General features: G+C 42.3%; 2 protein-coding genes across 3 annotated transcripts; one reads left to right on the forward strand and one right to left on the reverse strand.

The window, feature by feature from the left end:
• Positions 1–6,757: 6,757 nt before the first annotated feature.
• Positions 6,758–11,891, reverse strand: LOC105570373 (protein asunder homolog). Its single transcript, XM_012027505.1, has 9 exons — positions 11,410–11,891; positions 11,112–11,186; positions 10,679–10,965; positions 10,512–10,602; positions 9,761–9,968; positions 9,313–9,692; positions 8,901–9,062; positions 8,262–8,593; positions 6,758–7,586 (listed from the first exon to the last, which is right to left on the reverse strand). Exons 1-9 carry the CDS (start codon positions 11,623–11,625, stop codon positions 7,304–7,306), a joined length of 2,034 nt encoding a protein of 677 aa, XP_011882895.1. The 5' UTR covers positions 11,626–11,891; the 3' UTR covers positions 6,758–7,303.
• Positions 11,892–11,985: 94 nt separating this feature from the next.
• LOC105570372 (WD repeat-containing protein 55 homolog) lies at positions 11,986–14,438 on the forward strand. Of its 2 annotated transcripts, none has more exons than XM_012027504.1 (8): positions 11,986–12,161; positions 12,370–12,537; positions 12,757–12,961; positions 13,198–13,374; positions 13,446–13,519; positions 13,595–13,758; positions 13,835–14,052; positions 14,146–14,438. In XM_012027504.1, the coding sequence occupies exons 1-8, from the start codon at positions 12,134–12,136 to the stop codon at positions 14,402–14,404; spliced, it is 1,293 nt and encodes a 430-aa protein (XP_011882894.1). In that variant the 5' UTR covers positions 11,986–12,133; the 3' UTR covers positions 14,405–14,438. The 2 variants fall into 2 exon arrangements, with proteins under 2 accessions (XP_011882894.1, XP_011882893.1); XM_012027503.1 differs by having other exon boundaries at positions 11,987–12,161; positions 13,192–13,374.
• The last annotated feature ends 240 nt before the right edge of the window (positions 14,439–14,678 follow it).

The raw sequence follows: 14,678 nt of genomic DNA on the forward strand, positions 1-14,678 counted from the left end.
ACTCTCGCCCGTCCCCGTCCCACGCGCCGTTCGAACCTCCTTGGAAAAAGAGCGATGGGATTTTATGCCGATCGAGTAGAATTACGCGGGGATCGATCGATAGATCGCACAGGCTCGATACGTGTCTACTGGTGCGCATTTAAATTACAATTGCTCGGGGAAAAAGAAAATGCACGTCGGTTCTATAGAGCCTCCGATAGCGAGGAACATTCATATTGTAACATTAAAGCAGGGCTACTTTTCCCACGCGCCGCTCCGTAGGACGTAGGATCCGAGAAACAAAAGGGAACGGGTCAAGACAATCGTTTTCGCATCGCCGTAAACGAGAGGGCGGATTTCGCAAGCTGCGGAATGATATCCAATTGCAGTACCAGTTATTCGTACATTCCCAGATGCGATTACTTAAGAGCGTCGTGCAATAACACGGGTGTAAGCTCCATTTATAGTAACGAGAGAGCGAGAGATCACTTTGTTGCACTTTTATATAAATAACTAGTATTCTTTGCAGAGCAAGAGATATCGGGTTTGCTTTATTATCAGGTTTCTGTCATTGCGCGCGAGGCAAAAATCCCAGCCGCTTCGGCGCCGAGAGGAAACTCTCTTATCTGGCTGCTCGGGAAAACCTCCAGAGGTGGAAACGAAGTGAAAGATAGAGAGGCCGGGGACTGGGAACGGAGAAGGGACGAAGCACGGGAACATAATCTCCCAGCAGTATTCCCGGACCCTCTGTCGGGGTAGCGGGAGCTCATTAGAAGTCGCCCTTTGAAAATCGTCCTGCTACGAGCAGCTGCCCTGCGGCGCAGTAACGGACGTTTTCTGGTGCGACGGGACTCCTGGCACGGAAACTTTATGCAGGGGCCTGGGATTTGTCGATTTTCCAAAACCTTCTCGGTCATAAAAACTAATACTTTTGAGGCCGTGCCTTGGTACGAAGGCTAAGAAAAATCGATAGCTCCTTTCACTATTCAATAGATACAATAGATACAATAGATAGAACCTACAAAAACACGAAATCTTCTGGAGGTCTCAAAATTGTATTCAGATACTGAAAGATTGTTTTGGAAGTTTTAGGAGACTCTTAGATTTATTACTGGAAGAAATAATAAGAAATAAATTTCGTGTTGACCTTAACTGGCTCAAGTCTAATATACAGGGTGTTCAAAAAATACAATTCGATATTTATATGGTAGATAGGACACACCATACTGAGTAAAAAATCTAAATAAACATAGGTCGAAAACTCAACCGTTTCTGAGATATAAACATTTTTGTATCATCATATGATCGACTTACTGGCTTCTATGTCGCATGCGACGTGAGAAGAAGATAATCTGTCTAAATTATCTCGATATTTACAGAAGGTGTTCCATATGTCCTCCTTCCATTTCCATACACGCTTGGCATCTTCTTACAGAGTCACGAACTCTCTTAAAAATTCCAGGTCTCTGTCGAATTATTTGACAAGCACGCTGGATTCGGTCACGTAATTCTTCTAAGTCATTTATCGGCGAAGAATACACTATGCTTTTCAAATATTCCGATAAAAAAAGTTCATTGGATTAAAATCAGATGATCGAGGAAGAACATCGCATGCGACATGTAGAAGCCTGTAATGTTTATATCTCAGAAACGGTTCAGTTCTCGACCTATGTTTAGTTAGGTTTTTTTTACTCAGTATGGTGTGTCCTATATAATTGAATGTTTTTTTTAACACCCTGTATATTAACAGTGCGACGTTTGGTCTTTTTTCAAGCACGATTTAAAAAATGCGCAAGAGTTATAAGACGGTCATTACAGTAAAATCGAAATAACAATTTATTTTAGGAATATATTCTGCAAAAATTGTTTGCAACGCCGTATATTTAGAAGCTACTGGCACTGTAGAGCAAGAGAGAAAGAGCGAGTAGAAGAAAGAGTTATAGAACTATAGAACTGTACAGCTGTAGAGCTTATGGAGACTAATCTTCTTACAGAATACAGAGCTTAGAGAATTGTTTGAACTAAATTTATGACTAAATGCTGAAATTTTTGAACGAGAAGAATTATGCAATTTTTATTTTCCACGTGTGAAGATCTATCGCTTTCCCTGAACAATTATCTTTTTCTCGGTATTCACAATACTTCCAACCTTTGTAATCTCTATTTTTACTATAAAGTCTCAACACAAAAAACAATCGTCTCAGTCCGTTATTCGCTATAATACTTTCTATCGTACAAATATATGTTGTACATCAATTTGCGTGTATACATTTAATTTTGAACATTCTGGTTTAAACATAGTCTCGTACCAATTCTTTCTGTACGTGGGCTAGTTTCGCAAATCCAAACGTGGTTCGAGACCGTTTGAAAAGTCGTAGAGACACATTGTACGTTTCCCCATCGAATACGTCCCTGCGTTTCGCTTTAGTGCTTCGCACATCCTGCAGGGACGTCAAAGGGTCGACAAAGAGCCGGCCGGCCGTGAGCCTTGAAGGGCGGCAGCCCTACGAAGGGAAACCGGGTTTCATGCTACCACTGCGTTCTCTCAATGGGGCTCCACGGAGTACTTTGAAAAATTCAAACCTGAGCTTCTAGTCTTGCTGTAGCGTGTACCGAGTGAACCGTCCAAAGATTTCGCGCAATTAAAGTCACATTAATAAATATATTCGTATACACGGAAAGATTTGGATCTGCAATAAATGAAAATTAATATTTTGAGAAATATCAACTGCTCGTAGTAGCTTCCCACTAAAAAAAAAGAAAAATTTATATAGAGGAAAGTTCCCTATTATGAGACAAGCTCCTAATATGAGATAGTAGTGAGATCTGTTTACAAAAATTCATTGTTAAATCGTGTAATCGTTGTGAATAAAGATTCGTGATTAAATTTCGATGATGAAAACCTGCTGTCTCTTAACAGAGGACTTTACGCGTAAAATAAAAATCAATATTTTAAGGAGTACACTAATAACAATCAAAGATTTATGAGCAACGAGGAACTTTCAAGGAACATGCTGAATCGTTATTAATAATTTTATTCGAGCAAATAAAATTTAATATCGAAACGATGCAGAGAGAACGAAACCTTAATCAATGCTTCGAGGTACGTACACATTTTATCGGCAATAAACAAAGCACGAAAATAAATAATATTATACGCAATATATGTGTGGTACATAAATTTATATTAAATTGGGATGTGCTCCTTCAAATATTGCCTCGCTTTCCAAATCAATTTTTCGCTTACCCGTCCAATAATCTCATTTAATTAACACTGGATTAACAGTCCCTTTCCTTCTAAATTATAGTATCATTATATAGACATAGTAAAATTGAATCAATTAAAATGAAACTCAAACGCGTGATTATCGCGCGAGAATAAAACACTCGTAAGACTCATAAAATCAAAAGAGGCAAACGGACAGCAAAGATATTGCAGTAATGCACACGTATCTTTGCTGGAAACACGAAGCTCCGCGTTCTAAGCTTTAACGTATTGTTTGATTAATTAACTGATCTTTACACGACGACATCCGATCGACGCCGCACGGCACTTGAGATTTTTACAGTAAAGTTCCTGGCTTATAATTATTTATCGGCGCGGAAGGACGCCCGGCTACGTGCTCGCGCAGTGCCCGCTTCGTTCCCTCGTTTCGTTTCGTTCAGTGACCCTCGGAGGCCGCGATCGATATGTACCAGCTATACACGCGAGAGTTTCAATTATATAAACGCCGCGCTCTCGTATCGGTATGGCGCGATGCAGCCGGGCTATGCGCCGCGCTATCAGCAACAATTAATACGTTTATTTAAGCGCTCGGTATTGCCGGGCGATACACACGCGTACGGTATTTAATATTTACGGCGCGGAATATTGAGAACGCTATAAATAATTACACGCGGCGCGCGTATTATCGCACTTCATTGATATTGATCATCATATATGTTTCATATAATAACTCGGCCCGTATAACACGCTCGTTTCATATTATAATGCAATACCAATTGTCGATTCGCAGCCGTTCGGCGAGCGGCTGCGGCCGGAATCCGTCTGGCTTCCGCCGCGATTTTAACGCTGTCGATCTTGTTACGCTCGGTTATTTTTTATCAGCGAGCAAAAAAATCGCGTTTAACATAACACCATTCGTCGACCGATAATAATTCGATCGCGATTAGAGGCTGCGTTTACTAAATACAGGAGTCTACGTGTCTTCGATAAGGATTTATCAGAAAGTCTTTTTTGCACGGATATAAATACAACTGTGATAACGTGATCATCAAGTTCTATTATCGTGACGGTTATCATTACTTCCTATTAGTACTTCCTATTATTACAACGGGCTTATGTCATGTCCGTTAACTGTCGTATTTCTTATCGAAATGCGGCGTTGATAAGAGCAACGGAATGCTGCCAATTATTTTACGGCACGATTATTATAAAAAGAAAGAAGCTTATGCGGTCGAGAATTCTCTGCAAACATGGAGGAAAATCCTCCGTTTTCAATCACAAATCTTTTCTCGCCACGATTACACAAACTAACAATGGATTTTTCGCTAAACAAATATCGCCCCAAGGGCAATAAATTCATGATGGAATCAACAGACGATGCCTATTAATTTAACAGAAACCCCCTATCTTATATTAGGAGCCTATCTCATAATAGGGGACTTTCCTCTGCTTTTGACGAATTTCAAATTTTACGGAAATCGCCAGAATCTACCTGAAACTATCATTAATTAACAGGATTTAAATCCTATAATCTAAGAAGCGAAAGCTGCAATATGATACAATTAAATTGAATTATCACAAAAGTTAATACATTATAAAATAGCGGGGTATCACGTATAATTTATATAGTACACAAAATCGTCGGCAAAAAGTGGGCATTTAAAAAAATAGAAAAATCTGTACACCGTATTGACGAAAGGGAGGCACTTAATCCTTTCACGACCACTGGAACATAAAAGTCCCACTTACATTTCTCGCCTCTCTAGTTCCTTGAGCCGCAAGTGTCCCCTAAAAAGACAATAATAACAAACAAAACCTAATTCAATCGTGAAGGAGTCAACGACTCTCCGAAGTGACGTTCGTGGAGGATCTAAGGCCCGGTATCGCCGACGTTGTTTAACTTTAAGCTCGATTCGTTCTTTGTCTCTTTCCGTTACTTTAGAAAGAGACACGCGTGAATTAAACCCAAGATTAAAGTTAAGCTACGTTTGGTGAAACCACGGCCTAAGGCCGTGACGGCGAGACCGCCTCGCGGCGGCTCCTCGGCGTGAAAAATCCGCGTTCGAAGGGCGCGAAAGTGCTCGCGAAGAAACCGAACGGCTCGGACAGGCTCTACTTCTACGTTCTACCACGTGTTGCTTCATCTCCGCACGCACGCATGCATGCATGCATGCACGTGGCGCGTGGCGTACGTCCGAAAAAAAAAAAATGAGCAGCGCGACAGACATGTGCACGCCGCGCTACTCATACTTACGTACGTCGCACACGTGCGCACGTACGTGTGCGCGTGTGTGCGCGCGTTTACATGCATAAGTATACCATTGACCGGGATATCCTCTATCGCCTGTCTCGGGATGAATGAACCGTTACGTCATGCACTTGTACTCACTGGTCCCCTTCCGCAACCCTCCTCCTCTTTCTCGTCCTCTTCCTCCTCCACCTCCGCCTCGTCCTTCTCTCGTAGCCTGCCCCCTCCCCCCCCTCCGTCCCCCTCGCCCCGACGGTTCCGTCTATCTCTCTTTTAGCGGCTTGCATTATACAAGGTGCAGCATAAGTAATGGCCTCGCTCGAAATGGATCGATTTCATCGTCACGTAATTTTCCTCCGACTGTGCGCTCGTACCCTCTCTCTCCGGGTGGACGGACGAGCGTACGGGATAAACCGAGGTGGATTGGAGCAAGGAGTCCGGGACGTCACCGAGGAATCGCTGGGACTTTGAATCGCGTGGATCTCTGGACTCTCAAACTTCGCGGCACCTGGGATTTATACATTGTTAATTCTCGATGTTCTCGGAGTCCTGATTTACATTAGGAATTAATACACGTGTAAATAAGCCTATACCGTCCAATTTTCTTAATTCTCAACCCTCTTGGATTTTTGATCTTCTCAGTACCACGGGAGTTCTCAGCTCCTAAATTACGATTATGCTACTTGCAAACTTCCAAATCCCCGGGTATACGCTACGCGGGCTTTCTTCCGTTCGTGCATCCTCCTCTCATTATCTAGCTCGCTCAAATTGAGAGAGCGAGAGAGAGAGAGATCGTGTGCGCGTCACACCGAGTTACACGCAATACACGCGACCGAGCGCCTCCTCTCCTCGCTCCTCTCCGGCCCCGGCTCCTCTCCTTCCACGTTTATCGATTAGCTTGGCCGAGCGCATGCCGAACTGAACTATAGATTCGACAGAGGTCGATGTATCGCTTAGACGGCTCAGACACTCGGCAGACGTGTCGACTAATAAAACAGCAGGAGGGGTGCAGAGCGGTCGGCGACGGAGGAAGAGGAGGGGAGCTGGAAATGATGTTGTACCACTGATACACTTTCGTCCCACGCAGGTAGTCTTTGTGCGACGTTAACGTCACCGACGATGGCCACTCCTAATGATCGTATCCTTACATCCTAATCTCGTCCTTTGCCCGAAGGGCTAAACTTCCGCATTTCAGTCGAAATCTCTCCGGCTTATTGTACATTTGTATCCGTCTCCAGTCTCTAATAGATCCTATTGTCTTCTCGCCATACATCTTTAGCTTTTATTAAATCCGCCGGTTGGTGTGTGCCAAGATAAATTTTTATTTTTAAATTTTTAATTTGCGACGGAGATTTCCTATAAATCTCTGGATTTTAATAAATGTTTCTGTCGCTTCATATTTTTGCGATATAAATCCTTAATTAAATCCATAAATTTTTGTCGAAGATTCATCGATTTCATTTTTATTAATGTCAGTTCTATGTAAACACGTCCTGCGGAGATTTATGAATTATTTAAATAAATCCTGTTACAAAATTATCGTGTATGCGTTTAAAAAACTGAAATGTCTCTTCTTTAAATAATTTAAAAAATTACGATCTTTTTAATTATATATTATTTCAGGATTGTCGACATAATAAACACGGTGTGTTAGATATCTTCACTCGACACGAAATGTACACTTGCTTTTAATTAATGTAAGAAATGCATAATTACCGTCATAACTGTTCGCGCTTCAACTTGTCAAACACATCCTGTCGCACAATCGCGAAAGATGATTGGATAAATCTATTAATATATATAATATTTACAATGTGTCCCTACGCGGTGCACTCCGTCTCTTTCGTTCGTTATCCCTCTAGCATGGTCTCTCTGGGTTCCCTTCCAACGTCCTTCAAATTGGGATACAGCTTCGCTTTAGGACCATCGCTGGTGATTCTACCATGAAAATCTGGTTTTCTCTCCTTTGGGGCGCTGCGCTGTAACCAGATGTCCAGGAGGCTCTTGGACGCAACGTTACCTTTGTGTAGCTGCTTGGTCAGAGGTATCGACACACTCGCTGGCGGTGACATTGGCGAGTCCGTCGTTGCTCGGATTACGCTGACTCTGGCAGTTCCATCTTCCTTACTGAAACTACAAGTTTAGACTCCTGAATCTTTAAATCTATTTTTTTTCAGTCTTTACTTATATTTTAGATTAGATATCTAACATTCGGATTTGTCAATTTCTATCGTCCTCACGTATGATTACATCGCTTATCTTTCTAGCTTATATCAATACAAACAAATAAATACTTATTTGTTTAAGGCCCGGTTTCACCAACGTTGTTTAACTTTAAGCTTAGCTCAATTCGTTCTTTGTCTCTTTTCAACTGTTACTTTAGAAAGAGACAGACATGAATTAAACTAAGATTAAAGTTAAGCGACATTTGGTGAAACCGGGACTAAATTCTACTTGCTTACAAATTAATTTGTAGCAAAGAACTTGTACAAAATTTCGCTAAATGAATGAAAATTGTAATAATAATAAAGTATAATTTAATAATGTGACTGTCATAATAATGTATTAAAAATAACGCTTATTATAACGCGTTCTGTAGGATTACATTTGAATAGTCCTTTTTATTTCTATCTTTAAAAATTTATTATAAAGTAAAACTGATGCTCATATTGCGATAGAGTCCAAATAAGAATGAAGACGTAGGAATAAATTAAAAATACGAACGTACATAAAAGTGGTTATAGTAATTCGAAAATTTCAATTTAGTTTAAAATAAGTAGGCTGTAATTCACAAATAAGATATTTTACCTATCTAACTCCCGCAGAGCCTGATCAAGTTCCACTTTGTCCTTTTCATCTTTATTCCTAATCTGCAGTAAACAATTAAGGACTTCGGTGTGTGCGGCCGAGTTGTTCGCGTGGTGCTTAAGAAATGTTTCTATCTCATCCCACAGCAAACGATAATGTTCTTCTCTGCGTACTCCGCCTTTCCCACCGCGACCTCCGCCGATGCTTGGCAGAGGCAAAGCTTCGTGTTTTGCCTCTAGCTCGAGCACATTAAAAATCACCTTCTTGCATTGCAGGACCTCTTCTGTGCTAAGTTCTTCCTTCACCAATAATTCAGGAATTGGGTCTATTACCTGTATGAGAAATTTAATCATGTTTAGTGTTTATATTTTTCTCTAGACTTGTCAAGAATTTAATACTAATAAAGTTCTTCGAAATTCTAAGATGTTCTGAATTCTTGTAGATTATAAAATATAATTTTAAATCTCTTCTTATAAAAATAAATTAATATTTAATTAAAATATTCCAAAATTTAATCAAAACGTATTACTTATATTTTTAATTCACTTTATTCTAATAATGATTATGTATACAACAAAAATAGAAATACTTTTTCAAAACCCTTTTTAAAAACATGATACCTTTCCTCAATATACAAACCTGTTTTAAATTAAACATGAGAGTACTAGAGATCGTCATGGGCCAGTATTTGGTATGGCGTTCCAGTCTTGATCTCATCTTTTCTACTAGACCGTCAGTACTAGAACTGGAAGTGCGTTTTAATGGTGCCAATATGTTACTTCGCATGAGAGTACCGAAGTCCTGCGACAAAAATATTAACGAATTAAGATTGAAAACGAATTGTATCCCAAGTCAAGTTTCACTTATAATACAAAAAATATAAATACCAGAAGTAAAATTAACATTGATATCGAATTTTTAATACAAAATTAATAAAGTAATGTAAATGACGGAGTTAATATTAATGTGGACTAGATTTGTTAAATTTGTAGTCTTGTAATTATTAAGAACATTAGAAATATTAGAAACATTAGTTACAAAAGCATCTTACGGTTATTCGGTAGTCCGTAACACGTCCGCCGCATCCCTCACTAATGGAGGGAGGATCTTCGAGGACGCTTCGAGCGGTGGATAATGTATGAATGAAAATCTCGCCACCGTGCGCAGCTAATAAATGTGAGATGGTCTTTCCACCAGCCTTTCTGGCCATTTCCAGCATCACTGATCTGCCATTCAATAGAAAGTTGATCAGGCAAGAAGATGGCCTGCTATTGACATCCACGGGCGTGATTCGGTGCATCGCCGTGCAGTTCTGCATCTCTGACGCGCTGCAGCCGCGCGGCGTGCACCACTTCAGTGTGACCGTCTCGTACTCGGAGCCCTCCTCGAAACGCCTGAAGGTCTTTATCAATGCGGAGTCTTGCGGATTACCTGCAGTCAAACGAAACTTTAGTGTCTGAATTTGAAGATTGTTGAAAGAAACAGCCGTAAACGAAAACCTTTTAAAATCGCCGTGTGCGCGGCAGAAGAATGAAATATCTCTACGTCGTAATTGGCAGACGAGCTTGCGTTCTGCTCCTCTTTCATGGGTATACCCGTTACTGTGGTACTGGCCAAATCGTAATGAGACAAAATCAAATGGGACAACTTGGAATGAAGCGCTGAAGCCTTGATCGAGTGAACTTCTACTGTAAGAAACGGTGACACCTGTGTAGAAAAAAATCGATGTTACTATTACTTTCCAAAAATAGCAAAATAAAAATTGAATAGTATCCTAAGAACTCTGGTTACCGTAAAAAGTATTGCAAGTCATTTAAAACAATTCGAAAGATATCTTCGGTGCTAGGCGGTGCAATGTACGCTTTAACGTAGGGCGCAAAATTTGAAGGGGCGCTTAAAATACATTTTCGCCAATGTTGTTTAACTTTAAACTTGGCTTAATTCGTTCTTTATCTCTGTTCAACTATTACTTTAGAAAGAGATAAATATGAATTAAACTTAGAAGTTAAGCGACGTTTGGTGAAACCGGGCCTAAGCATATTGTAACGTCACCCTCGGTGCCGTTACTAGGCGGTACGTAATGACGCTCCAGCGTAGAGCGCAAAATTTGGAGGAGCGCGCAAACGAGTCCCAGCGTAGGGGCGCCTAACCGCGTTGTAACGTCATCGGATATCTTACGAAAGACTGGGGAGTACACCTTACTAATTAGCGACAAAACGGAGAGTACGAAAAAAATGACTACAGACTCACCTCTCGAGGGCCTTGACTAGTGACTTGAGATTCAATATTGTTAGGGTATATATTCAGTATGACTAAATGACAATAATCAACGGGAATCAAGCTGCAAATGAGAACAGAACTGAATACGGTGCACGATAATTTAACGAGGCGTTTACAGGAAGAGAAAAGATACTAACTGATCCGAGGCGAGCGCATTCTTGTTTTCCTGCGCCAGTTCGTTTAAAAATATATTCTCCAAGCTCTTCATGTTGCTATTGTCACGCGCGCTCGTAATGCATATCACTCTGCCCCGGTTTATCAGCTTGCTGGTATTCTCGTTCAGAGAGGTCCTCTTCTCCTGCTGTATCTCGGAGCACTCGTTCAGCGTCTCGATCGCTACGCGCAGGCCGTGAATCACCGAATAATCCTCCCCGGGCTCCGGCGTCTTCGTCGGCACTCCTAAAATGGCAGTGCCGTTCATTATCTACAAGTAAAATCACCTCCGTTATTACTCCCGTTGACGCGCATACCAGCCTAGAGATGCACCCTGTACGGTCAATAACCGTAGGCGTTGGCATCTAATCAATTAGCTATTCATTATTCAACTAATGAGGAAGGGCGAACACTTGCGTGATTCAAATTCTGCTGCAACGGGCTCCACGAGTTCAGTACGTAAGCCGATCGGTCGGTCACGACAAATCTAATCTAAAAAGGTGAAAAATAACGATGACAACAGAGTCACGTCGATCATTGACCCTTTGCACTCCTATGCCGAGTGTGACTCAACATCAGTTTTAAATCTCAGGAGCTTCCCTGCCGAGTCTCACTCGACATGTTTTCAAGTCCAAACCAATAGATGAAAACAGATGAGATATAATTCGGAGTGCAAAGGGTTAACGGCGCCAAGCGGCGCATTCGGCCCGCGTACCAGTTTGCCCGCGGGGAACAGGTCCCAGACGATGCGACAGTACTCCAACGAGGCCTCGACGCTGGTGGTCCACAGGGACTTGCATACCGGCGCCAGCGGGATCAGATTCTGTCCCCTGCTCTTCAGAAAGTCGAACTCGAGCGGGCACTCGGTGGAGATGCCGAAGTACGGCGTGTGATCCAGCACGAATATAGTCTTGTGGTTCGCGGGATGCATCGTGCCCGCCGGGTCTCGCCTCGCGCCCGCGAAAACGGTGTCCGCGCGCGCGTTTTCCTCGCGCTTTCGAGGCTGGCGTACAGCCGACCGTCACCGCGCTCGCGGCACTCTGCGATACTCCGCGGGATTCACAGCCGCGGCGCGTCGTCTGTCTCGCGCTTCAGGTCGGACGCATTATTCTCGAAATCTCACCTCCGCGTCGACGATTAACGAAGTCTGATAAGGAGCGGACGAACGGCGCACGCCGGGCATGTTTTCTTCCCACTTGCAGGTTAAAAGTGCTGCGAACTCTGAGCGGCTGGTACCGTCGGGTGCTGCACTAGCTACACCGCCGCCCGTCGAATTTTAACCTCGAACGCGCGTCATCGCGTGGCGGCCGCGTGGTGCCAATTGTCGTGGCTGGTTGTTCGTCGTGCAGCGTCGCGGAAATACAATTAAAGTTCTCGCTCGTGATCCTCGATTACATCGGAGGAGAGTCAACGAGGCGTAAAGTTTCTTTCCTCCAAGGATGCACTGGAGAACAGGAAAATCGATGGGTTCGTATCGCGTTTCAAGTGTCGCAAAACTATTTTCGTTGCAAATTCTTCCCTTACGGTTCGAAGTTAATTTCTCTGCCTCGCGATGTCAACCGTTCACGTACATAATTGTCTAGTCGGCGATCTTATGAGACGAAGCTACCCGCTTTTAGTATTTTCACTGCGGTGTAAAATACAGAATTGTCTCACGAGTATAATTGACTCGCAGATAATCTGATGTCCGACGAGTCCGGCAGCGACGACAGTGACGTGAGTGTGGAGGACCAGGATATTAGCGACGACGACGAGGAGAACTCGACGAACGTATCCACGTCGAGTAGCAGCGACGACGAAATTCCCGTCAAGAGGTTGAAAGCCCCGGCGCTCGTTTCGGCAGGTACTTCTCTAATGCGGCGTCTACAATGAAGACTTAAGAAACTGACCGTTCGCGGTCGATTATTCTCCTCATTCGGTCGTGATAGCTCACTTTCTCTTAAATCTTACGTCTTAAAGATCTCATTGCGGGCACCGCACAATTCTTTTCCGTTCCTGTGTAAATTTTCATAAATCGAAAGCGATCTGGTTCCAGCTTTTAAATGGTTTTAAATGGTTCCAGCCGGCTCGTCGTCTCAGCGAAACGAAGACGAGGGAGACTCCATTGACTCGGACGCGGACGAAGTTACCAGAGCTATATTGAACGCGAAGAAGTTGCACAGGAACCATCCGCCCTCCATTACGCTAGAAGATATGATAACGGATATATGTTTCCACCCCAAGGAGAACACTATAGCCGTGGCCAGCATCACGGGAGACGTTCTTTTGTAAGTCTGACAATGTTAGAGCGACTTTATTCAGTCGATAGAGTCTTGCTTCAAGTTCCATCTAATTTGATATTCCTGATTGAATCGTTGTTTTCCACACGTGGAAAAAATATATTCATGTTTTCGCATTAATGAAAAAGTAGATGTAATAAGTTAATCAGAGTTTGATCCAAGCCTCCCCCCCCCCCCCCTAGTGTTAACGAAACGATATATCTATTATTTGGTACTAGGTACAGCTATAACAATGAGGAGACTAATCTTGTATCGACTGTAGAATTGCATCTTAAAGCTTGCCGAGATATCGAGTTCAGTGAGGACGGACAGTCATTATTCTCGACTGGGAAGGACCTGTGTATTGCGATAACCGATGTAGAAACGAGAAAACTTATTAGGGTCTACGAAGGAGTCCACGAGTATGTACGATACGTCCATGTGTGGTATCCATTAACGTGCCGGCGATACTAATGCGATCTAATTGTATTAGGCAACCTATATACACGATGACGATAATCAACGAGCATGTGTTTGCAACAGGCGACGACGACGGTGTGGTAAAACGTAACGATAATTAATGCCTCTTCTAGACCTACTGAGCTAAGTCAGTTTCATACATGAAAAAAACCCTGTTTCAAGTTTGGGACCTCAGGCGACATGAAAACGAGCCGATATTTTCTATAAAGGAGGCAGAACATTACATCAGTGCAATGATAACTAATAGAGACGCCAAGTATTTAGTTTGCGCCAGTGGGGACGGTCTGACGACTATAAATATACCGGAAAGAAAACTGCACGTACAGGTAATGTAAAACGTTGCCCATCACCGTAATAATCGTATCGTGTACCAAGTTGATCTTACACGTGTATTGCGCACAGTCCGAGGAGCACGATGATGACCTGACCTGCCTCGGCTTGTTTAAATGTGAGAGTAAATTATTATCGGCTAGTAACAAAGGGAAAATGTACGTGTACAACTGGGGAGAATTCGGACTACATTCGGATGAATTTCCAAGTGTTACGAAGAAGGCTATAAATTGTATGATCCCCATTACAGAAAACGTAGTGATAACCGGTGACGAGGATGGAACAGTTAGGTAAGGCGATAAAGAGAGAACCACGCGACGCTTTGATACATAAAGATTGTGTCATTTATACGAGATTCATTGTAATATCACGTCTGTGAATAGGGCGACTAGTTTGTTTCCTCATCACCAACTCGGCGTGGTCGGGCAACACGACTCTTCCGTCGAGGCGCTCGATATCAACAACGACGGGACTTTAATAGCGTCCTCTTCGCACGATAACGATATCAAATTTTGGAACGTACAGTATTTCGAGACCTTGAACGTCAATGAACCGAAGAAAGGTGGAAAGCGAAAGTGGCTCGAGCACAATCTTCCTAGCAGTCAAGTTAATAATCGATCCGATTTCTTTGCAGAATTATAATTTTAACGAGAATAAAGTTACATAACTTTGTCAATTTGTACTGTTTAATCGAAACATTATAGATATAATAATCCTTACATACAGTTTTCAAATAATAATGGCATTTAGTGTCAATACGAACTCATTCGACATCGTTCAGTGCATATCTGAATAAACTGATGAACGAGTAGTGTTACAAAATGTGTGCCTTTTATACATAGTTATCGGTACATGAGCACTACACAAACTTATGTGATATGAATATAATATTTATATATAATACCTTGTTTTGATT

Source organism: Vollenhovia emeryi, unplaced genomic scaffold (assembly GCF_000949405.1).
Source record: "Vollenhovia emeryi isolate VEMERY1.0 unplaced genomic scaffold, V.emery_V1.0 DF939120.1, whole genome shotgun sequence".
In the NCBI taxonomy this organism is placed as follows: Eukaryota; Metazoa; Arthropoda; class Insecta; order Hymenoptera; family Formicidae; genus Vollenhovia; species Vollenhovia emeryi.

Excerpts from the sequence above, each read along its gene's own strand:
- LOC105570372 (XM_012027503.1), top strand. The coding sequence starts at position 12,134 with ATGCACTGGAGAACAGGAAAATCGATGG. Across the intron at positions 12,538-12,756 it reads CCCGGCGCTCGTTTCGGCAG|CCGGCTCGTCGTCTCAGCGA; the intron begins GTACTTCTCTAA and ends AAATGGTTCCAG. Across the intron at positions 13,759-13,834 it reads AAAGAAAACTGCACGTACAG|TCCGAGGAGCACGATGATGA; the intron begins GTAATGTAAAAC and ends TATTGCGCACAG.
- LOC105570373 (XM_012027505.1), bottom strand. The coding sequence starts at position 11,625 with ATGCATCCCGCGAACCACAAGACTATATTCGTGCTGGATCACACGCCG. Across the intron at positions 10,603-10,678 it reads AATGCGCTCGCCTCGGATCA|CTTGATTCCCGTTGATTATT; the intron begins GTTAGTATCTTT and ends TCTCATTTGCAG. Across the intron at positions 9,969-10,511 it reads CTAGTCAAGGCCCTCGAGAG|GTGTCACCGTTTCTTACAGT; the intron begins GTGAGTCTGTAG and ends TTTTCTACACAG.